General features: G+C 44.2%; 1 protein-coding gene across 1 annotated transcript in view; it reads right to left on the minus strand.

Moving 5' to 3' along the window:
* Positions 1–25858, minus strand: part of LOC147684751 (lysosomal alpha-glucosidase-like) — a 496980-nt gene that overhangs the window by 97129 nt on the left and 373993 nt on the right. The window contains exons 12-13 of the mRNA XM_086940598.1: positions 10546–10663; positions 1450–1583 (exon numbers count right to left, since the gene is read on the minus strand). Coding sequence (XP_086796724.1) covers positions 1450–1583; positions 10546–10663 — 252 coding nt within the window. The remainder of the gene's footprint in view (positions 1–1449; positions 1584–10545; positions 10664–25858) is intronic.

Consider the following 25858-nt stretch of genomic DNA (forward strand, 5'->3'; position numbering starts at 1 on the left):
ATATTGGAAGAGCTAGGTTTTCGATTTCTTCTGGAATTCAAGAATGGAGCTGGTGTCTGATGTGGTGAGGGAGTTCATTCCAGGCTTTCGGGGGCTATCGCCAAAAAAGTCAGACGTCCCGCTCTGACCAAGGCGGATGTGAGTGACATGATCAAGGAATAGGTTAGCCGAGAGAAGGTTCCTGTCCAGGGTCTAAAACAGGATGCAGCCGATGAGGTAGGCTGGGGCTTGGTTGTGTCGTGCTTTATAGGTGTTTGTGAGCAGTTTCAAAAGGGAGCACTTGTGGATATGGAGCTAGTGGAGGTCTTTGAGGTGTTTGGATGTTTGAGTGTATTGTGGTGGTACTTTGAGTGTGAGTATTGGTGCTGTATAACTTGGAACCTGTTGGTGAGTTGGGCAGTGGTGCCAAAGTGGAAGGTGTTATAAATATGAGCCCAAGGAAAACCCCAAGCTACTAGAGGCACAGCAGATGGGCAATCAGCCTTTTTAAATGTAATCACACATTCGCCGTTTCTGTATACTAGTATTGCGAGTCTATTTATTCTCTTGACATAGAATGTTTGTAAAGAAGAAATTGAACTGATAAGTACAAATTAAGCACTGTAGTTATTATCACACAAAAGTTCCTATGTAAACAGAAAATGTTCATAAATCACATGATCAATTTACATTTCGTCATCAATTGAAATAAACATCAAAATTGTCATAATTCATATCCAAAATCCTAATGAATTTCGGGTTCAAATTGAACCCTTCGTCAGGGGATATAAAAATTAAAGATTTGTAATATATGATCTTGAGGTGTCGGCGTTCTGTGATGAAGTCTTTTCAGGATCTACAAAACAGCAACAGAAAAATCGATATTCCAATCTGTCATAGATTACATGTTCAAGAATAAATGGCTAGGGAGTGCCGCCGAGAGAATACCATCATATGATGAAAGGTGATGAGCTCGGTGCTAAGAGCGCACCGGCCCCTGTGTCGAGCAGACATGCGTGCACCCACAAACAACGTGAAAAAAAGGGTGATGCTGATCTAACAGATAAAAAAAAAGGTGTTGGCATGTCTGTGCTTTAGTTTTAGCATTCCTACTCTGCTTCTCTTGAGGATACACTTTACACATCCTTTCCCCCCAGCTAATCCCTGTGGAATAGAACTTTAATACATAATGTATCACAATGCATTTCTTCTCCTTGCCTTGAGGTTAACAAGTAATGTTCACATTCTATAAGGTTTCAGTAACTTATCTGAATCTGAAACATGCCACATTCAAAAAGGTAAAGCCTGCACTTCTTGCTTAAGCACAAGATTCAAGTTTCAAAATGATTGTATAAGTCGGAGGAAATGTTTCTTTTCTTGTAAGGGAAATAAAATCACTTTAAAGCTCTCTGAACACAAGCAGCATGGTAATTGATTTCTGTATTCTTTGAGAACTAGATTCCATCTTACCAGGAATAGACCAATACATGTCCTTCCATTGGCTCCTGTTATCCCCCAGCCAGTGTCCAGAGTACTTTCCCTGGCTGGGGAAAGTGGAACGAGAGATCACAAAAGGGCGTTTCTTTCGGAGTTTGATCAAAGCACTGTAATAAAAAGATGATTTCCTGATGAAAACACTGAAAATCATGGCTCAGTTATAGATCCGACAATACATTTTGTACATGGTACAGAAGTCCCCGCTTGAGGTAAACTTCAAATTGGCTTGGTGGTTTACACCAAGTGTGTGGAAAATATTTGCAAACATTTTGATTTGATAATTTGTAAAGCGTGCGATTGCCCATGGGCGTCTTGGCGCTATGATAAATCCTTTCATCCCTTGAACGGTATCTAAAGTTATGAAGAGAAAAGCCATGTTACATGTTACAAGGTACAATAATGAAACACATTTACAAAGGAATGGGTTAGAAAAGTAATTTATTTAGGATGACAAATTAACTAAGCACACTGCCCTAAAAAAAAATCCTAATTAAATTTATTGCGAATTAACAAGTCCAGTGTCTTTTTATGGGATACCTTGAATTTCATTCTTGTGGAGTAACACATAGGGTTCTTGCTAAGACCAAAATGACGAGGAAAGTCATTTAGAAACAAATATTGGCTGCTAATCTTATGGCTTTTCATATACGGGTTTTGTTTTGTCACGTTTTTGTAAACTTTTATTGTTGGAGATCTTCAGGGTTCCAGACAAAAAAACACATAAAAATAACCTGGCTAAAAGCAAAAAATTTTTTGGGGTTTCAAAAAGCATACATTTTCATAGCAGTTTGAGGGACTGCAGAGAGTTACTTTTGTATGTGAATGTGCTCTTTGTTAATGAACAGAATGCCATCACTCATTGAAGTGGGCTGATCCACACCCCTAGTTGTATGCTTTAGAAAATCATAGGATATAGTGAAAACAAATGGTTCATCAAGGACTCATTTCTTAGAAATAACGAATGAATTAACTCAATTATCAATACACAATGTAAAAGAAATAAAGTAGCCAAAACAATGGTTTTTAATGTGCACATAAACCAAAATAAATGGCACATAAGGTGCTCAGAGACACTGCGATCATACAGTGTAAACAGTGAGGGTGAATACTGGTGTGTGTATATATCATACTCCACAGAAATGAGGAGGAAGAAAAGACCAAGGGTTGATGTATAGTTTTTAACTTTCTTTGCTAAATAGACCAATAGAGGGTACACACCTGCGTTTTACTAGGCCCACCATTGGAACTTTTTTATAAAAACCCTCTACAACCCTATATTGTCTTAAAAATCCTTTAACGCACTTTATGATTTTAAACAGATTTTTATCATGTATTAGTGGACCTTGTAAACAACTTGAAGATACTAGTGTCTCCATTTTTATAGTTTAGTACTGTAGAGCTGCAGGTCATATGACCCCCTGTTTTTATGGCAAAATTGTGTTTCTTTTAATGACAGTATTTATTAATGAAGGGCTAAACTACTATGATATTGGATTACTGTTTTCTTTTTTATGTACTGTTTTATGAATGAAATTCTGAGTAAACATTTGCCTTTGAGCAAGGATTATACCCTGCTAACCATAATAACACAATGCAGAATACTCCTAGTCAGCTGTCGGAGGTCATAATTGTAGGTCAGAGACGTGTGGGCCCAATTGCATTGACAAAAGCCCTCTCCCGACGCACCCATGGGTGGCATGTTTCTTCTGATGGCCCCTTGTCACACTGACTCCATGTGTTGTGACAGTGTGGGCTACTACCCAATAGAAAGGAGAGCTCTTAGAGTTTTAAAATGTTAGGAGGGGGTCCTCTATAACTTCAACCTATTATATCTAGTTAATATCTTGAAAAATTGTATCCATCTTACTACTGGGTTATTTTCAGGTAGCCCATGCCCCATCTGGAGGTTGAGTTAAGAATCGTTTTCTCCTAAATCTTTGTCTTTGTGTGCTGTGCACCCCCTCCCTTCACCACTTACACTATGTGGTATACAACAGAGCTCAGGCCCAACGATGGTCCAAGGGAATCCTAACTTAAGTCACTGTTTTTATGTTATGTATTGTAACGTGTTTTGTTTCTAGACTAACAAAAGGTACAGAACCAGAGGTTTCCTCAAAAGGTTCTTCTATTATTGGTTATAAACCCCTTTACTTTTAATTTACTACAACATTATGAGTCCTATGAGCAGATGGCGGTATGGTTCTGAAGAATAGCTTCACACACTTTTTTGAGGGTATATCCTAAACAGAAATGTCATAATGAGCCCTATAATGAAGCATGCTACCCTTGGGTTGATGAGATCTTTTGTGCGATAATGCAATTGGACCCACATATCTCAGACATACATTTTGATCCCTGATAGCTGAATAGGAGTATTCGTTTTTATGTTATTGGTGTGTATATGCAAAAGAAGCCTCTTTGAAAGCAACATATGATCTGGGTACATCAATATACATAGAGCAAGCAGTCTGTTTAGGACGGTGCCTATGTTTCAACCTTGTGTATAAAAATATCTAGGGGAGGAAAGTGAGTGGCCTCACTCTTTTTCCCACCCTGGGCAGTGACAGTCACAATGCAAGGTTTCCGAATGCTATATGTTTTGAGCAGTTGTTTCAGAAACCAAGGGTTACTAAGAACCCCTTCTGCTTACTAGAATGTGGATTGTCACTTTGATCCTGAATTTTATTGCGTCCAATAACATAATTCCTGGAACTGACACTAATATTAAGGGGTCCATTACTGTCTTGTCCAGATGAATATATTGTAACGACACAGGAGGGCACAATGTCAACACTAAGGCAAACAGGCTGTTCTTTATTTAAATACAGGAGAGACCAAGTGGTGTACTTATATTTAGGTAGCCATAGCATCCATTCTTTTCAAAGTTGTATGCTTTTGGATGTACAGCCATAATTCACCATCAGTGTTGACATTGTTACACTGAACACATTATATGCATTTCTTTTGATTTACGCGAGCATTAAAATGTCATTATTTCGGCTAGTTGATCTTTGTTCGAGGAACTGTTTTGGTAAACTGGGTTACCATGAGCACTTTCATTATTATTAAGAAATGAGTCCTTAGTGAACCATTGTTTCTCTATTTCTATAAGCCCATCAGTTACTAAGCAGTGATTATGATCTGTACTTGTGCAATGTTAGAACGCCAGGATACACTTAGGCCCCCAACTACACTACACCTGGTAAATTCAGGCGTGTGTGGTACTCCTGTAACTGCACAGATTGGATTTTCAAAGTTTGTGGTAAACATTGAACCCCTCACAAATTTCAGCAGGTTGAAGCTACCACAATTTACCAGGGGAAACATTCCTGGTATAGAAGGGGATATCCAGATTTCAGTGCTGGAAGCACCATAAATAAGCACGTTATGTCACAATTTTAAGGCAATAATTGTAATTGGTGCTACTTATCGTACCGGGGAAAGTCCGATCAGTGTTTTGCAGTCAACATCGAAGCTAGGGAACCGGGTTAGAGTCTCTGCAAAGAAGCACAACATCCTGTGATTCTGGGCAAATCGTGTAAACTCCCCTTGCCTAACAAAAAAGAATGTGTCCTCCTGTAACAAAACTGGTGCTATGTAAAGCACTCTGATACCCAATATCTTCGGGTCTAGTTCGCGCTATATAGAACTTAAAACAATTCCGAATTTATCTAGTTAGTGGACCAGTGCTACATTTTTGATGGAATACAAAACCAAAACTCAGCTTGAGATGACCACTGTCATACCAAGGATGGCCACAGCAATGCCAGGAACAGCCACATCCAGTAAGGGTAACCAATATGCCAAGCTGGATCATCAGAATGCTACGGCTGCAAACAATAAGATGATGAGCACACCATGCTAGTGCGAAACTAAAGTTTTGCCACAAGCACCACCCACTGTGCTCGAGTTCCTCACCATTATGCAAACAAAGCACTTCTCAGATATCAAGGAGGCTGCCGGCCAGATATCATTCACCCAAACATGCGCACACACACGCGTGCATGAATGCATGCATGAATAGACCTATTTGCTTAACTGAAACTATCCTCTCCTCCACTTCTCAATGCTTCATCATCAAATTAAAGCATCACTGCACAGCTGCCCAGTCACATAAAGGGAAAGGGCTCCCAGCTGCTCAGACCAAGCATAAGGAATGTTGCCAGATCTCTCCTGGAGAGAAGGAAGGGAGCTGCAAAGTGTAACTCTGACTACCGTGTATCCGAGAGATTTTAGCAACAGCATCATCAAGGGTGACAAGGGCCCCAGGGACATCTGGTGCACATTCCAGTAAGAGAGCGCACAGCAGCAAGGACAAGGAATGGGGCATGCAGAAAAGAATACTGCATACTCTTTCCCACTAATGTCTCAATGGATGAATTTCTGTGAAGCTCATCCAATGAGAGGAGGAGGAGGAGCCCAGCTGCCAGCACCACGCTGGTCTGGCAGCTGGGCTAGGCGTCTACCACAGCTCAGAGTTAGACTCATTCACCCAAATTCTGGACAAGAATACTGCAGGTTTTAGAAGGGCAATCCAGGACGGATGTGAATGCACACAAACATGCAATCCGAGTGTGTGCACAACAAAGGACACACCACACTAAGACACAATATGAGTTTTTTCAATGTTTTTCTGCATCTCTACTCGCAAACTTAGCAGTGGCAGAGCAGTTGGCCCTGCTGAATGATCTACAAATGATCCCTTGGCTTCTACATTCATTCAGAGTTTTCTATCAAGTGAAAACAATAAAAACCACCCTCCCAACTACTTATTCACATCTATACCATTTGATATGCTCTACCATAGTTACAATGGCAATGCATGTTCAATGGTGTTCAAGCTTTTTTTGCCTATTGACAATCCACAGGTACTCAACCACATCACCCATTCCTTAAAGATTTGCATTGACACTACCTACCAGCCTGCATTGAGTGTAAAACCTACTGCATAATTTACAGTGTGTTCAACATCAGTAAAATAAACAATCTACTCAACAAGCTTGCAAACAGAAGTGGTCATACAGAAACCTGCATCTTTAATATCCCCTAAACTGAAACCTAGAAAGTCAATAAGGAAAAAGCTTAAGAAAAGGAATGCTACATAACTAAACTATGGAATTACCTCCCCATAAAATAAAATCAGTCCCATCCATCATCATCCCCTGTTAAAAAGAATCCATGAACATTCCAGTTTCAGCAACTTGTAGGCCACAATGAAAAATGGTCTGCCCTTCACCAGGCACTTTTTAGGTCTCGTGGCGTTAACCGCGCAAAAGCGCGGTCTCGCCAGAGACCTATAGTGAGTGACTCAGCTTTCCAGGAGACAGGAGCTGGCCACGCGCATCTTCCAAAAGGCGATGGGAGCGGGCCGCGCGCGCACGCTGTGGCCATCTCCTGTCTCCTGGGAAGCTCCAACACACACACAGCCACACATCCCCCTGCACGCATGCGCAAACACAGAGACACACACACGAGCGCACATACATGCACCCACACATATAGACACCCCCCCCGCCGCCGCACACATACACACACACACACACAAGCGCACCGAGCAGGTTCTCCCTGAGGGGCCTGTCGTACGCTGAGCAGTGCGAGGGCCGAGGCGCCTTTGACCTGAGCAGTGGCACGCCCTGATCCGCAGGGATACTGCTGAGCTCCGTGACCTGTGGCTGCCCCGAGAACTCCCTGGACTGGTGCCGGGGGACGCCCATGCCGATGTGAAGGCTGAGAGTGCAATGAGCTACTTGGTGGCTAGTGCGGAGGTTCCATCTGCGGCGAGTGGTTGCTGTTGACCCACATGAGCTACCAAAGGGTAGGTGTCCCAGCAAAGGGGTGACCGGCTCCCTCTCACCTGACCCGGCCTTGGTGTTGACCGTGAGTGCCGATTCAGACAGGGCGGCGTAGACGAGGCCCTAGGCATCTGAACTCCCCCTGGCTGGTGGGCAACATCTTCTGTAGTGCGTGGTGAAGCTGGAGGAGCGCTCCGGTAGTATACTTTGTCTTCCCTTCTTGATACAACACCTGCTAGAAGTGCTCATGCTCCAGTTTCTCCACCACTGCGAGCCGCAAGCAGTATTCGCTCACTGAGTCGACAGGATCTATGGTCATAAGATATTCCATGGCGCAGTGTTGGGGGCAACTACATAACAGGTCGAAGGCCTAACGCCTGGGATCACATAACAGTCTCCTGCTCGGGGAGGAAGGCAGCTGAGCAGAGTGGGGTCTCGAGGCCAGACAGGGACAGTGCCGGAGACGTAACAGATATTATTTCAATGTGCTGCATTGTGCTATGCTTTGATATGCTATGGTTTGGTTTGCAGTGTTATGACGTTCAATGTCATGCGGTGCCACCTAATGGTACGTGTACTATGCTACCTTAAGACATCGTACGTTGTGCTCATGTCACGTCACGCCCTGCTGTGTTGTGCTGTACTTTGTTATGATATGCTGTATATTATATTATGTAATGCCCAATCTAATATGCAGTGCTGTGCTATATTATGCTACTCTCGTTATGCTTCTCTGTTCTTCTGTGCTACTACTATGCTGTGCAAATTGTATACTACTCTAGCTAGTATTTGTGGACTCCAAGCTATTGTACAAGACAAAGGTGTTAGTGTGTCTAGCCTGCACTTTTGGGTGTTTTCAGCCTGCTAGGAGGTAGGAATACCAGTAGTTTAGTTGCTAAATTTGTAAGCTGAGTACCGGGTTATAACCCTAGCATGCACATTTGATTACACTAAATTTGATGCTCTACATTTGCGCAATGGTAATATACAAAATTAACATACTTTACCCCCCTTTGCACCAGTTCCTTTATCCACAATAAATTAATAATTTTGTAAAATATTGCTATCGCTATATGAAAAATACATATGTACATGTGTATTTGCATTACAAAATAAATACAAAGATGCTGCAGTACTAAGTTGGAACTGCAATATTTGGGCTACTTAAAGTTTTAATGATCATAACCTCGTTTACCAATGTTAACCCTAGTGACATGGCCCGACCTGCGTTTATCCACATTTTTAAAGCTATTTAGGAGTCAAAATTCGCCAGGCCCTACCAGTTAACACAGAGACAACTAGGATCCTGGGTCCTGTTAGTCAGTCACACTGAGTTACTTGATGATGACAGTCTGTCCGACTACTTTGAAAACAGGAAGCCAAAGAACGGCGACTCTGGTGTCCCCCAATTGGCAGAGAAGTTTGTGGCTGCAGCGGAATGAGGAAGTGCAGAGGGAGGGGTTCTGGGCCATTGTAAGGAGTTGGGTACGCAGCAGTAGTCCCTGGTTCGAGCTCCCTGTCCCTAAGGGGTGCACACAAACGCAGTAGCTTCTGAGGTAATGGTTCATTACTGAGGAAACAAATACTGCCTCTTATGTGTGAAGGCACGCTGCACTAAGCCCCAGTGAAGACATTGTTAAGGCATTGTCATTTACACCACCACATCACTCGGGGACACGACTCACTTCACCCTTCCACTGACTCAATTACAAAAACTTTTATTTAAGTATTAATTATTTTAAAAAATTAAAAGCCATTGTTATTTGTAATATCAATACATCTAAGTCACGTAAATACAACACATATTGCATTACAAATGCTATAGATGTCACATTTGCAAAAGTTATAACTATTGGCATTGTCATACACAATGCCAATAACTCAAACTTTAATGCTGCAAGACCTATTGCATTGCAAATGCTTGTTAAAGGTTTATAATCCACCCAGTACCTCAATTGATCTAATGATAATGATTAGCACATAGAGGATTGTAATTCTGGTTATAATGACAATAAATTATAGCAAGTCAAACTTTACAAAATGGATGTTGAATAACTAAACCGCACATCCACTAATTCTGGCAAAATCATGTAATTTGTGACAACCCAACTTCTCTGTATCACCATTCGTATTCTTTGGTTTGCTGCACTTTAGGTCCAGATTGTGTTAACAAAAGTATAGTGGATTAATGATTCTCTGATGGTGCTGACAGTGGAAGTCTTCGAGCAACAGGAAGATGCCTTGTGGTGGGGCTAAAGTTAAACGCAAAAATACCTACCAGACATTTTCTGTTCTTAATCAAAATTAGTTTTTAAAACTGTGGAACTCCTTCCATGTGCCAGTAAGACACCTCTCTGCTTGAATGCCTATCTACAGTGGAAAGGAGCTGAAACATCAGCAATATCAGATAGGTAGAAGTGGTGAAAAGGAATATTATAATGCACGCTCTTCTGTGGTCCGTATTACGAGCAGGAGGGATACCAACCAGGGCAACTACAAGTTTTGCAGTGTCTCTGGACTTTAATTATCAGGTCCACGAATTCGGCACCCAATAATTACTTGCCTGGAGACTTCATACCGGGAATCATCATCAGAGCTACGCGGGCTGCGGGCACCTGCAGAGCCCGGCTAACGCTGCCTGCATATTTCAGCACGGTGGGGCAGAAGAAGTTCCCGCCAGCTGACGAAAAAGATATAGCTTTCCTGATGCCGCCCCCTTTCCGACCACCTACAAACAAGAGTATAAGCCCCCGCAGCATATAATAGGGATCTCTTAATAGGGCCTTATGTCTTTTACATTGGAGATCTGCTTGTCATATGTGGGGACATTTTAAAATTTGGCATGTGCACATAGGAACCAAATAATGCAGTAGATAGACATTTGCACTTTGCCAAAAAGAGAAGATTGCAGCTCTCTAACTATCCTACATTTGAGCCCTTTAAAAAGTATTTTGTAGGATCGCTTAGATTTCAATTATCCAGGGTACAACTTTCCAACTATATGTTTACTACCAACCATTTCACTACTGCTGATTCTGGGGCTCTCCCTTCTAAGGATCATGGGGTTGTGAACTGTTGCCTGTGACTGGTGACTTACAAAGGAGTTGCCAAACTGGGCCAGTGAAGACAGAGTGCCCTTTTGAACACTGTAAGGGTATGCATTATACTAATAGAAACTTGGGTCAGTAAGATTTTGACAGCTCGGATAACATGAATAAGCATTTATCAGTTGAATAATGTACATCCACGTGAGGTATACTAAAGATACACTCCTTACCTGGCTGTGGCCTTGGCTTCCATAAGACCATACAGATTGTGCACATTGTAATGCAGAGAGGCCTTCTGTTGAGCTGAGGCACACAATGTCTTTGCATAGAGAGTCCCACCTAACACCGCTGAGAGAATGATAAGACCAAAATAAGAGATTTTTAAAAAAAAGAAAAGTTAAACAACATATACAGAATAAAAAATTAATCATTTGAAATATTTATTAAATATGTACATAATGGTGCCAATAACAATTATACAAATGTAAAAAAGCGGGTTGGAATACCCAACTGATCTGAGGTTATTCTAGATGTTCGTGCTGAGTGGCTGGGAGAAGAAACTGGCTGCCAAAAATGTCAGAAAAGCAAAGTGAGGAGAAAATTAGATCAAGATAGATTGGGAAAACATTTAAACCAGAATGCACATCTATGCTAGATTGGCTAAGGAGAGAGAATCCAAGTACAAAACAATGCTGTGAAAATATTACAATCGGATTAAGGTGCATGTCTGGGACAAAAGAAAATCTGACAGATGCTGGGAGGCCAGGAGGAGTAGCAGCAGAACTCTTACATGTAACCTGGAAATATCTGGAGTTGAAGGAAAATTGGAGAGGTGTTTTCCTCCACAGACAAGATCCCTTATGTGCTGCCTCGAAACCTAGACGATTCTGCTGAAGATGCTGGAACTTATTAGTTCCCACTTTATTTGGCAAGAAGGAACCATATTGACCAGGTTCTCTTGTCAGCAAAGCAGATCATTCCAGCCCACTCTAGTAAGAAAATGCTCCTTTCAAAGAATATCTACAGACTATGGGAGCTGCTGGGGATAGAAAACTCTCTAATAACGTTTAAAAGAGGTGCGCAGCTGTAGAACCATAGTCAGACGGATGCCACAAAGCACAGGCTGACCATATGTTCATGTTTCTTGAAGCGTCTCAAAATAATTCCCCATGAGCAATCTCGGTTTGTGTAATCATAGGTACTGGCATTGAGAAGTGCTAACCTTAGTGGAAGGATCCCTAGACTCTGTGTGGAGGACGTTGATCGGAGTTTCCCAGGAATGTTTCAGTTTCAGTCCAAACTCTGAGCAGTTTATCACCTGACTAGCATAGGAAGTACACAGATGGATGTTGTGAAACGGCTGGGAGGGGAGTTGATGAGGCTTTGGTTATATATTGGTTTACCATCCCACTAGAATGTTAGGGTTGTCTGCCAGTATGAAAACTTCAATAAAAACATTTAAACATACAAATTAAAAAGGAGAATCATACATATAAAAAAGCTTACCAAATTAAAGCACCACCAATTCTATTTCAATACCAACTGCTTTTCATCATTTTGCTAATTAGAACTGTACTCATGCATTCCGCAATATATAATTTTAAAGTCCTAGGTTCAACAAAGAAATGTGTCCCCTGCTTCCCGAGTCCCTTTGTTTGTTGCTAATAAAATAGCACTATAGGCATTTCTGACTGTTCTTACATCCATTTACAGAACAATTGTTGTATATTTCAGTGCGATACCCTAAATGTAACTGATATGTTCAGACGTTGTTCCTGCACTCATTGTGCCACTGGAAGCAACTGACGAGCTCGAGTCAGGAGGAAGCCGGTCTTGGATTGCTTCTGTTCCCGTTCAGAGGGGACAAATCCTGCCAGTTTAGGTTGGACTGTTTCTACTGAAGCAAAGTCAAGACTGATTTGCATATGGCAGGGTCCAACATAAGGTAGTATGGTATGCAAACTAATGATGGACTGCGATACGACCCCCATGTTATTACCAGTGGCTGAGATTAATTTGAGCATTCCAACAGTCATATTTTTGTATTACTAAGGATTGCTAAGCCATCAGTCTCTTTAATGCCCTGAATTGGCAAAAAGATACAAAATGGACTATGGTTCCCAGAGCCTGGGCATCCCACATACAGTGTGTCGACGATATAAACTAGAATAGTCCGTCGTTCTCTGCTGTCACATGTAGACAACCCAGTCAAAAATGCAACACATAATTCTAAGAATCCGCAGTGACATTTTGTCTAGATCGGTTTCTCTTCCTCGTTCAGATTCCACAAGAAAAGCCATAATGTCATTCTGCAAATACCTCACAGGGGCAAGCCGCTCTAGTTTCCCGATGGGCTGCGTTCAAGTTTTCCATATTACGGCATACTATCAATTCTGGAAACCCCCAGATATATCCCAATAACAGATTCAATTGTGGCTCTACATGCGTAAGGAATAGCATAACCTTACTCATTTTGAATCCAGGATCTCCATCATTGTTATTTTACTGAATGTATTGACTATCTCGATGCATGCAGTAGATTCTAAAAAGCACTTTGAACAACCACATTTAAGAATTTTGAAAATAACTATAAGAAAATATGCCAATAGGAGACAACATTTTCTGTATAGGTTTCTAAAGAAAGTCAACTGAACCACATCTGCGATTTCAAAGTAAATTTCAGACCAGAAATGATTTAACAAGGTGAAACAGGCAATGGTGCATCAATATGTAGATATTAACATGAGTGAAAGTGGACATTATTATAGAAAAGTCTGTCAACTTGCACAGCAAGTTTTGTTAAATAGTTTGTTTTAGATAATGGCCAGAGAAAGCATTACTCAGAATCATACTAGCACTATGCTTCTAGTTCAATATGGATGAAGGTTTGGTGTCTGAGTTTTTTGAAAATAGATATTCAGGAGAAGAAATAGTTACTGACTTGTAATCAGAGTTCTTCACCCTAGGTATTCTCTTTCCATTAGGCACGGCAATTACTGACTGCCTAGAGGTAGCTAGTAATACGCATGCTCCTCTCTGTAAAGCCAAAGAGGCCAGATGACACGACCCAGCCAAATGATTCACAGAAGATCTAAAACTAGCTAAACTTCAACTACACCGCAGTGAACACAAATGGTGCAACAGTTATTCACCTGAAAAAAAGGAAGTCTACGAAAACACCTCAAAGAATATAAAATGCTAATCATGCCAGTTAAATCCTCTTTTTTTTATTTAAACAAAATCTTGAATTCCAAGAATAAATCAAAAGAGATCTTCAGATATCTCCGAACTCTCAAACCCTGACAAGTCACTCTACCAATTTCCCAAGATATGCAAAGCCATTACCACTGTCTTTATTGATAAGCTCCAGATCATTAAAGACAGCATTCTCTCTAGCTCATAGTCTAATAAAACCCACTCTGGAAGACAGGAACCTTGTCACCCTCTCTGCCTTTCCCACTATTACCAAGAATTGCCTTGTGCTCCTGCTTAACGAAGTCAAATCAGGATCTCCAAATGACAATTGTCTGCCATGAGTCCTAAAAACAGTATTCTCTTGTTGGAAAGTAGATCTGTTTTCATGGTTAACCCCACTTTTTGCTGGTTATTCTGTTTTATGACTAGCCTGACTAGGATGCTTCTAATCAGGACCCCAGTCACTGTGTTTTCTCTCTAAATTTGACAGTGGTAAGTACTTTGGTACCTTCACAATTGGCTAGCTGTGTGCCTTTCTAAGTCCTTAGTATATGGTACTAAGGTACCCAGGGCACTGGTACACCAGCGGTCTCCCCTGGGCTGCTGTATGTATAGTGCCACCAAGGGTAGTCCACTTGAACTGTGACTACAGGCCTGTCATTGCAGCCTGTGTGAGTTGGTGCTTGCACCTCTCACAACAGATATACGTTTCCTTATATCTGAGGTCACTACACTTAAAACCTATAAGTCACCCCTATGGCAGGCTCTTCAGTCCTGAGGGCAGGGTGCTTGGTTATAAGTATGAGGGTGCCCCTGCATGAGCAGGACACCCTTACAACCCCCAGCGGCGATTCAGCTCCTGCCGGACACCAACCCCCTAGTTTCCAGACGTGGGGGACAGCTCGCGAATGGCCCCTGATCTTCCACAGATTCGCCTAGTCCTCACAGCTGCAGCAACATGGTCACAGTCATTACTCCTGCATCTCCCGTCATCAGTGGTCATTGCTCTTACGTGCTTCCTGGTCACCTCTAAGTGGCATAGACTCTGCCTGCAGGTTCTTCTCTTCAAGAATCCCCCTTGGATTCCACTGGACTCTTACCTTCTTCACCAGCTGCATCTTTCCATATGTCATTGATTGTGGTCTACGGCGGTTTCTGACGTCCCTTCGCACCTACGTACCTGGTGTCGGTATCTTGGTTCCTGGGGTATCCACGGGTGGGGTGACACTCCAACCTTCTGTTTTCCACTGGGTTTCTTCAGGGTCCACTGGGAAGGGTCCATCTTTAAAACTGACTTTCCCATTGACTTGCATCGAGTATGCTGCTGTGTTTCCACTCTGCACATAGCCTCCATGGGGTTCCTGGGAACTTACCTCAGGTGGTTCCTTCTGTCCCCAGCTCTTCCGGGTCTCCGGGTCTCCTGGTTCAAGTGCCGACTTCGGTCGCAGTTCACATTCCACTTCTTTAGTATATGGTTTGGTCTCTCTCTGGAGACCACTGTGTATTGTATTTACTTACCTCTTGCAATTGAAGTATTCTTGTTTATTTGTGCTGATATCTCTGGGTAGGAGATATACCAATGTGTTAGTGACTGTTGTGTAATAAATAGACCTATTTTCATAACAGTGTGTGGTTCTTTTTCATTTAATCTACACTACATGATTGGACCTGGTATAACAAGCTGCTTAACACTCCTTCTAGACTAAGCCTGAAGGCTGCTCTCCACAGGTACCACTTAGAGAGCTTGCTGGTTGTCTAAAACCACTAAAATCCCCATAAGAGTTATCTGGATTAGTGCACGGTTCTACACTTAAATAAGTGTGCACCATATGCTAAACGAGCCTCCTACACATCTGATATACCTGATTCAGCTATTTCCCTCCTTAACCGGTCCCTTAGCGAAGGCAAAGTACCTAGCTCATTCAAGGAGGCTATAGTGGTACTCCTCCAAAAGAAAGTCTGCCAAGACCAACTGGAACTGAAAGATTTTATGGCAAGACAGGAGGCTAACATTATGCATTAACCTTTTATTGTCACTTTCAAGCAGAAACTTTAAAGAATTCAAAAAAGTACTTTAACAACCAAACAATGAAATAGAACTTTGCAAGTCACAAATGACTCGTGCCAGCCCTCTTCTTCCTCTTTTGTGTGCTGCTTCGGACCAGATAATTATTCATATTTAGTTAATTATGAGTGTTCTAGTTGGTGAATTTGATGGGTACGTTTTGTTGGGAGTTTGAGGTATGGTCATGTATGGTTGAAAATCCAATTTATGGATTGATAAAAGGATTTTTCATCTGAAGATTTCTATTGTATTTCAATAGGCTTATTTGGTTAGTATTAATTTAAAATAGAATACGTTTGTTATAGATTAAGTTTGAAGAGGTTTTTTTCTTGATTGTAGTTTATCGGTTTGTAACTGGCAAGCATTATTTTGCTTGAATTTTGAACGAAAATGTTTATTTTAAATTGGGGTTAATTACCTCAGCGAAGATCAGTTTGAATGAGACGGTTGACTCGAATGATTGTACTGCCTCGCTCTGACATTTGAGTCGATACACGTGCAGGACGAGCCGTGCTATGATAGCAACTGCTCTCGCAGTCACGAGAGCAGTATGGGCAATTTTCAATGGCCATTTCTGCTTTGGTAAAGTGTTTGTGCATGGCAGCCATCTTTGTTGAGGGCACGCAAGTTTATTTTTAAAGGAAAAAGAGCACAAAAAAGCGGAAATTGAATACAATTGTATGAATTTTAATTTTATCCATGTTGTCCAATTTTAAATCTGCCTATTTGCACTTAAGTACTGCTGCTTCGTGACGGTACCACAAGTAAGGGCAGGCCGCCATTTCTGGGTTAACGCTTTAGGAAGCTTGCACCGGCCCCAGGGGGATTGTACGCTGTTTTATAGTGAAAATCCGATTTTACAAATCTTAACTTTTTTTTTAAAATGGTATGAATTCGAATTTTATCACTGTTGTCCCATTTTAAAGCTGCCTATTTGCACTTAAGTATTGCTGCTTCTTGACAGTCCTGCAAGTTAGGGCTGGCCGCCATAACTGGGTTAACCCTCTAGTTGTTCGAGCGTTACGTTATCCCAAACCTCTACAAGAGGGCATGCTGACGTGACCGCGCGGCCGGCGTGCCAAACGCAAGCCCGTCTGCACCCGTCCGCAACTTGATCGCGCCGTGCGCCAGAACCCCTGGACAAAATTCAATTATCACCTACTCTAAAGCGTCTCTGCTAACCATTCAAGATAAAGGTGAGCAAAATAAATGTGATTCCATACATTCCCAAAGTGATTCCCTGGTTTCCGACTGTCCTACATGTAGCTATTATGGACACCAATTTTTCAAACTCCCATCCTATTAATGCCAAAAATGTGAAACTATCAGACACGTCCAGGCAATCCTTGTAATCCCAATGAGCGTGCTTTAACTTGTGTCTTATTGAATACTAGATCGCTTTCCAAGCATAAATATGAACTTGCCGACTTCTTTGAACACCACAAGCCAGACATAATGTTCCATACAGAGACAACATGGACTCACAGTTCCTCCGAACCGGACTTAAATTCTGCCATACCATCTGGCTATGACTTGTTTAAAATTGACTGAGAAGGAAAACGAGTTCGGGGGTAGCCATTGCTCACTGTATCTATATTAAAGCTACCTTCTCAGATATTGCCCAATTGAAGAAAGAAGCTATCCTGATCACCTTCAAATGCAATAACACATCAGTTTTTAATGGACTACTAATTTACAGACCACCTGGGCCTAGAAACCCTTTTATTGAATCTATTTTATCGGTTACTGAGTCTTGTATGGAATACTCTAATTTCTCCATACTGGGGGGGGGGGGGGGGGACTTCAGTTTTCATTTAGATTCCACCAAAAGCTATGACACCAACAACTTAATAGACCGGATAAAAAGTCTAGACCTAAAGCAAATTGTCACCCAGCCTACCCTATTTTTATTTATAAAGTTTTATATAGCGCAAACTTGATCCCGAAGGACTGGAAAACACACTTCGGACGGTACCTTTACCAATTATGCAAAGATAAAATTTAACAGCACATTACCATTGACCTGGACTGATCACAGTGCTATCTTCTTCGAAGTACTCACTAGAGCTCAGAATAAAAACAGGACTGGTGTAGTATGCCCCTGGAGGCAAATAATCAACCCAGACCTGGAAACCCATAGTCCCCACATAGACACTGACCCTGATCCTGATTGAGCAGCTTTAAATTTTAACAGCTGGATCGACCTGGAAGTAAAAAAACTAGCCCCAGAAACGTGCACACACATTGGCAAAAGATCACCATCAGCCCCTTAGTACACCGCAGAGCTAAAATAATTAAAGAAAAAATGTAGATCCAAAGAACGAAACTGGAGGAAGGAATATTCTGAAAACGATAAAAAACAGTACAATGAGGCGTTAAAGTACAAAGAATACATATTCACGGCAAAATCTAGTTTTTTCACTGAGAAAATGATAGCCTCTAAAAATACTTCTAGAGAACTTTTCAAAACAATTTCTAACTTAGCCAAATTCGGTAACAACAATCAGTTCTGTCCCGCTACGCAGTTTTGCGATAAATTAGCAGAATGTTTCCACGATAAAGTGGTTAAAGTCTACTGCGAGTTCTCTAACAACAAAGGTGGAATTAAGTCAGACAGGCCTAACGATGATAGGGTGAATATGCAGGTCTATTTACAAGAATTCAATACCCTAACACCTGAGAAAGTTGAGAAGCTTATAATGTCAACTAAGTCAGGATCCCCTCTGGACCCTCGCCCTGCCACTGTTCTTCACATGGTCCCTAACATAATTGCGAACTACTTAACAAATCTTCCTAATAAGATTCTGGATTCAGGACACTTTCCTGCCATCTGGAAAAAATCCCTGGTTAGACTTATCCTGAAAAAGTTAACCCTTGATCCCATGAAGGTTAGCAATTATCGGCCCAACTCATGCTTACCATTTCCACCCAAAATCCTGGAAAAAGCCCTAAATGAAGAACTGCTGTCTTTCATAGAGGTGAAAGATAAACTTGATCCAGCACAACACGGTTTTCGACCACGGCATAGTACAGAATCGGCACTGATTGAAGCCAAAGAGGACAACTTGACGGGGGTGGGGAGGGCCATTCTGATTCTACTTGACCTATCGGCCCCATTCGATACGGTTGATCACCACATACTTATCCAGCGTCTGGTCGAAATAGGGATTGTAGATAAAGCCTTGGATATTCTTTATTTCCACCTAACCGATCGAGAGCAATCTACAATGATGGAAGAACACAAATCCCACCCCACGGCTTGCTGTATGGGTTTCCCTAGGGATCCTCACTTTCCCCAACCCTGTTCAACGTTTATGTCACCTCGTTGGCCAAACTCATACGCTCCCATGGCTTTACTGTCATTTGCTACGCTGATGACACGCAAATAGTCATCTCCTTATCTTCTAAACCGGAGAATGTGGCAGCAAGTTTTTAGCGATTGCATGAGTCATAATATTAGATGGATGCTAGGCAACTACTTGAAGTTTAATACTGGCTAAACTGAATTGGTTATGTTTGGAAGGGACACTTCCCTTTGGAATTCTACTTGGTGACCGGAAGCAGCAGGGCCCTGCCCTTGGCAGGTAGTAAAAAAGATTAAAAACCTTGGGATTACGATAGACTACCTATGGCCGGGATCCCCGTCACCCCGTCCCAACACAATCCCCAAGAATGGGAAGACGGAAACAGTTCTTGAGCTTTTGGAAGGCGGGAGGGAGTTACCCTCCCGGCCGTATTTATTAAAAATATGAAACAAAATTAAAACATTAAAATAACAGTTTCATATCATGTACAATTTTATTTACACATTACGATGTTTATTGGCTAACCTTCGCATATCTCTAATACAAAGGTTCTCCTAGCCGATTTCTAAAACATCCTGTAAATGCATTTCTCAAAATTCAAATTGTACATTCTAACATTACGGGCCAACGGCAAGGTCGTAACCGGTGTCAGATCCCTAATACCAGAACTCCCCCCCCTTACTTGTGAGGGGCGGGCGCACAGAGGACTGTACCTCTGTGCCAACTTCCAATTTCCCTTGTCTTAACGGAGGCCCCATATTTACTCGATGCCATCTTGGTGGTCGTCCGAGGACTCGTGTGAGGTGTCTAGAAGGTAGCGTAGACCCCCCTCCCACCCCACACTGCTTACCACATCCGCCGTCGCGGATGTCCTGGCCCCGGGAAATTCCCAGGAGGGGCCCGTAGCCCCTCCTCCCCAGGGAGGGGCCTTGACTGCCTTCCCTTTCGGCGGCCCCATCCTTAGAGGGTACCGCCTCCCCGTGTGAGGGGCCAATGGCCGCCTCCCCCCGGGCGCTCCCATCCATAATGGGTGGCGCCCCACCTCTAGGGATCTTCCAATTACTGCTCACCGATCATGACCTTACCGCCACAGGCCGGATAGTTGACCGGCTATCCGGACCCCCCACAAAACTCCTACTAAAGGTCATGGCTACACAAACTTATTAACCAAGCTATGAAGTCACCTATGAGTAAGACATTTCCCTCCCGGGACAAATGGACCCCGTCTTCCAGATACATATGGTCCCCCCGGATACATCCATGCGGAACACAATGCAAATTTCCTGTACGAAACAACCTACCCAGTTTGTTATTAACCTTTTTTACCGATTGATTCAAGGCTGACACAGAGAGGGCCCCCCGCCACACCTTCCGAGGAATCATGTGTGACCATGCAATCGTGCACCCCGGAACCCTTCTCGCCAACCAACTTACTGAGGATAAGATTAACTCGAGAAGTACTCGTCGACCAATGGTCACCAAATCATTGCCCCCAAGATGCACTATGATTACAGACGGCGGTGACCTTGTCCACCCTAACAGTCCCTCCATAAAACCTTGAAACTGGTCAATACAGAGCCCGCCCCTTCCGTGGAAGGTCACCCTGTACCCGTATTCCCCAGCCACGTGAATCATGTCACCTGCTTTGAATACGTCCGCGGCGCGCCTCACGTATGAGTGGCCAACGACCCACACCACTCTTCCCTCAGCCGGTGATCTTTGACCGCTGGTCCCCAGGTGTCGGGTCAACTGCACAGTCCGCCCCGCAAAGCCTGCTCGCGAAACTGTAAACCAAACAGAAGACAAGAACGTGAGTGCATGACATTAGCTTCACAACATGTGCAACCGCACATACCTTTTGTAACAATTAGAAGACCAACGCCCCAACTGTTTCACCTTCTCCACACTCAGACCCCTGGCTGTAGCCTCTGTAGCAGCCCCTATCCGGAAGGAATGGGTCCCAAAGTCGCTCGGGTCCAAGCCCGCTGCCGCGATTGCCATTGTTAACACCCGCTGAAACTGAAATCTAGTCAGTGGGGTGGCGTCGGTGTGTCTCAGCAAGCTCCCCCCCCATGATGCCGCCCTCTGCGCTAAATACTCCTCCACGCATTTTACCGGGCACATGGGAGACCCCGGGATCCGCTGGATTACCACACTGTCCCCGATGGCTCCCTGATCGGTCTTGGACTTGGCTATTGTGACCACCATTGTGTCACCCCTTATCTGAATGTGTTCTCGACACAGACCTCCCCCCGTATCCTGCTTATTCCTCTCTACCAGCTCGCTTACCCGCATAGCCCCATGGAATGCTAATGCAAAAGCGGCCCGGAACAGCACTGTCTCCGTTTGAGATGAACAAGTCGCAGGGAGTACGGACATTAACATGGACAACCTCGCTAGATCTATCGGGTGCCTCTCATCCTCCCTACGGCCCTCAAGGCGTTGCCACCCACGCAGTGCCTTCTTTACTAGAAAGGACGATGTGGGGTCCTGGATGCCATGCACCTGCGCCATAAAGGCAATGGCGGCCCTGTGCCTATTGGCTGTTGCCAATGATCGGCCTGCCTGATGTAGTGCTACCAGAAATTTCAGGACATACTCCTCCTGCCCCCAATGCTCCCCCCTAGCTGGACCCAAAAATGACCAATAGGAACGGAACGCTCCTTCATATGCCTTCCTTGTCCTGGGTGCTAGACTCTCTCCCACGAGGTTTTGTAATCCGGGGCACCGAGAGACCAGAGAGCTTCGGGAAATGGCGCCGCCACCAAGTCCGCTGAGGGCAGAAAACCCCGGAAGGCCTGCATATGGGAACGAGAGAGTGCATCAGCTGCCTGGTTCAGTACCCCCGGCACGTGTCTTGCCCTAAAGTGGACGTTTAATCTCATACATAGCAGGACAATTTCCTTCAGTAATCTCAAAATCCACTTGCAGCGTGCTGCCTGATTATTGATACATTCCACAACAGTCATATTATCAGACCAGAACACTACAGCGTGATCACGAAACCCCTCTGGCCATGTGTTAAAGGCTACCAGAATGGGGAACAGCTCAAGAAACCCAATGTTACCTGTGAGCCCACTATCGTGCCATCATGCTGGCCATGTTTGCGCCGACCATCGATTACCAAAGATGGCGCCAAAGCCCACACTTCCTGCCGAGTCGGTCCACAACCCCAGCTCCTCAGAGGAAGCTGATGGTTTGTTCCACACGACACGACCGTTGAAATCCGCCAGAAATGCCAGCCATATGCGCATATCCTGGCGAACCTCTGCTGACAGTCTTGTGCGGTGGTGCCCTTCCTTGAGGCCCACCATGGCTTGTGCGATAGAGCGGGAAAAGGGGCGAGCCATCGGTATTACTCTAAGGGCAAAGTTAAGCTGACCCACAGTTTGCTGCAACTGACGGAGAGTTATTTTACTCTCGCCAAGGCATATTCCAAGAGAGGCCTTAAATTTCATTACCTTCTCCATGGGTAGACGGAAGCACCCCTCCACTGAATCGAGCTCAATTCCCAGAAACTCGAGTGAAGTAGATGGCCCCACTGTCTTGCCTGGTGCCAATGGCACGCCGAAATTTTTCATGAGTTCGCAAAATTCATTCAAAGCCTGTTCACATTCCGTGCCCCCGGCTGCCCCCAGAAACAGAAAATCATCAAGGTAATGCATAACCTGAGTGAAGCCCGTGGCTCTGGTGAACGCCCATTGCAAAAAAGTACTGAACTTCTCAAAATACGCACAGGAGATGGAGCAACCCATCGGCATACATTTATCCATGTAGTAGCGCCCTTGAAACACAAAACCTAAGAGACGCTGATCTTGTGGGTGTACCGGGAGCAACCGGAACGCTGACTCGATATCTGATTTAGCCATCAGCGCTCCGGGCCCCAGGCGATTCAACATGGCGACGGCCTCATCAAAGGATGCGTACCGCACCGAACAAACTCCCAGGTCAATCGCATCGTTCACCGAAAGACCCCTAGGAGCGGATAAATTATGGATTAATCGAAACTCACCTGGGTCCTTCTTGGGGACTACTCCCAACGGTGAACAAACAAAGTTAACAACAGGCGGATTCACATACGGTCCCGCAACCCGACCTCGGGTCACCTCCTTTGCAATTTTTGCCTGTACCACCGCCGTATTTTGTTGAACAGATAGTTGATTTTTACACTGTGCTTCCCCCCGAAAATCCCCCGCCGGGATGTGGAAACCATACGAGAAACCATCTCGCAACACCCCAGCGGAGACATGATCAGGGTATTCGTTCAGCCAAGGGATCAATGCCATGATGTCAACGGGAGTAGGTAACGGTGCCCCTCGGTCGATGTTAGACCTGTTTGGCTCCTCCTCTACCTCCTGTCTCACCATTCTTGGCTCTGCACAAACTCTCGGGGTGTGAAGACTGCCCACACCCTGCACACTCATGCCTGAACTTGCATGTCCCTTGTGGCCTAGTGCACTTGCCTCTGTTAAAGCTCCAACAGACCCCTTTTTTACCTGAGTTCCCATTATTCTTTGTGTGCTGATCCCCGTTGGCGCCTGCCCGAAAGGGCGCCGCCGAATAATGGCGGGAAGGCTCTGTCCCATTCCCGCCAGAAGAAGACGACTTCGCCGAGTTCGTCATACCCTGCTTCTGCCATGAAATGGAGTCGAAACAATCCCACGTCAGGGATGAGTCGTGCTCCTTGGCTTTACGAAATTTGTTATCATAACTCATCCATTGATTGCCTTCGTATGATTCATAAAATTCCATAATACGTGTTTGATAACAGGCTAATTCCGCCAACAGTTCAGGCCTACGTTCCCCCATGATAGCAGTGAACATTCCAAAGGCCCTGGCCCAATTAGCGATCGTTTCATCTACTCTGAAACCCGCCATTTTTGCACGCCATACACTCGGATGTAACAACTCCTTCTGATTTTTAACGTGCTCTATCTCATAGTGATCGGTCAACAGAGAAAACATATTCACATATTTATCAGACCAGATCCTTTCTTTCACATCCATCGGAATATGCTGCACCATCCTTTCCCTCCTTGAGGGTAACGATCCCACCCCCGCCATTGGCAACGGCTGCTTACCCGAACCGGTAGCTGTATCTGTTGTTGCTGCCGCTCCAACGCTTGCCGCCGGCCTTTCAGAGGGAACCTGCGGGGAAACAAGAGGACAAGGTGCCTTCGCAGCATCTCTCGTTTGCCGCAACTGCTTCATTATTAACCTGGCCTCTTCGGCTGTGTCTCCTGGTGCCCCACCACTCTCGTTCTTGCCCAACCATGTCGCCAACTGGGCGGCCAGTTCGGGGGGCATATCCTCCTCGCTAACGGGTGTAACTACTACCGGGATCGGCTGTCCCGCGTTCGGGATCGGAACTGGGGCCTCCACCGGACCGACCGGGCTTGCTGGAGGGGACTCGGGCACCGGCGCCTCCCCTCCTGCCGCCCTATTCCTGGCCCTTTTACCTCTCCCGGCAGGGACTACTCCCGGCAATGCTGGTCCGATGACTTTCTTCGGTCTACCCGTGCCATTCATCGCCGCCATCTGCTTCTTCATGTTCGCCATGTCCTTTACCAGCATGCGAAGCATTTGTTCGGTCCCAACCTTCTTTCCGACCTTCTTGCCAGGCATCGTCTACGGATATTCGATTCGAGGTCCTGGATCCAAAGCTTCGGACTCACTGAAAGAGAAACGCAAAAATTACAAGCTCTCAAAAATGGCTCCTTGTTCCATCTCGGGCTCACACGTGCAACAAGGGGGTGCAGCTTCCAAGCACAGGAACAAGAGGATGCTTTCTTGGATTGTTGCTCCTTTTATTCTTCCTCGGGGGGGGGGGGGCGTGGACCCTCCTCCAACCGCCCACGGGGCGTGTCCAACGGTGTAGGTGTCTAGGACAACCCCTCTTGGGCGGGAAAAGGCGCGCCCCGGCTACGCCACTTCGGGCATACCAGCCGAGACACGCCTCCCGCCCAAAATGGTTTCCCGGGGGGATCGGGGCACCCCACCATACGTTCGGGGGGACCGAGTGGTCGCCCCTTTCCAATCTTTCATTATATGACAATGTCAATAGCATTACTTCCTTGTGCTTTCATACTTTAAAAATCCTTCAAAAGATTCTACCTTTCATTCCCATGGCCCTCACAAAAACAGTTATCAATGACTTGATACTACGCAAGCCTGACTACTGTAACACACTCTATCTGGGAGCAAACAAAAGTAAGATATGTAAGCTGCAGACTTTACAGAATGTTGCTGCCTGTCTACTACTTAAGATTCAAAAATTCAGCCCAATAAGCCAAGCCATTCAGGATCTGCACTGGCTGCCTGTCCAGGCAAGGATCCAATTCAAATCTATGTGTATTGTGCATAAGACTTTGTATGGGCCTGCCTATCTCAGTCAACATATCAAGTGCCATAATCCACAGCAAAACCCGATTGGCTTCCCTACTTGTAGTTCCTATGGTAAAGACATTAACCCCTTCCTTGCTCATGACAAGGTCAGCTCGTCATGAGGCACGGTTGAGCTGTGCTTATGACAAGCTGACCTTGTCATGAAACTATAGTATTCAAGCATTTTCAGCACAGGAGGGGAAAACCCCTAGCAGCCAAGGTGTTAAATGGGCTGGCAAAAGTTTTCTCCATCTGGCCCCTATATTAAGGAATATGTTACCCATCAGTCTCGGAAACCAAACCAATTTACTGTTGTTCAGGAAAGCATTAAAAACATGGCTATTCTTCCCTAAACAATAGCCGTTCCTACCTCCCGCTGAATAAATCAATGACAGTTCGCGCTAAGACGCCACTGCAAATATGCACTTTACAAAACCATCATTTCATTTAATTACATACACAACTCGAGCTGTTTGAGAGTTAATGCATATTTAAAATAAAAACATTTTTTTAAAAAGGGTCTAAATAGTTTATTGTATTGGTTGGAGGTTTAACAAAACAATATTGTGAAAATTATTTGTAAAAGTGCTCTAC

Source organism: Lissotriton vulgaris, chromosome 10 (genome assembly GCF_964263255.1).
Source record: "Lissotriton vulgaris chromosome 10, aLisVul1.2, whole genome shotgun sequence".
Lineage (NCBI taxonomy): Eukaryota > Metazoa > Chordata > Amphibia > Caudata > Salamandridae > Lissotriton > Lissotriton vulgaris.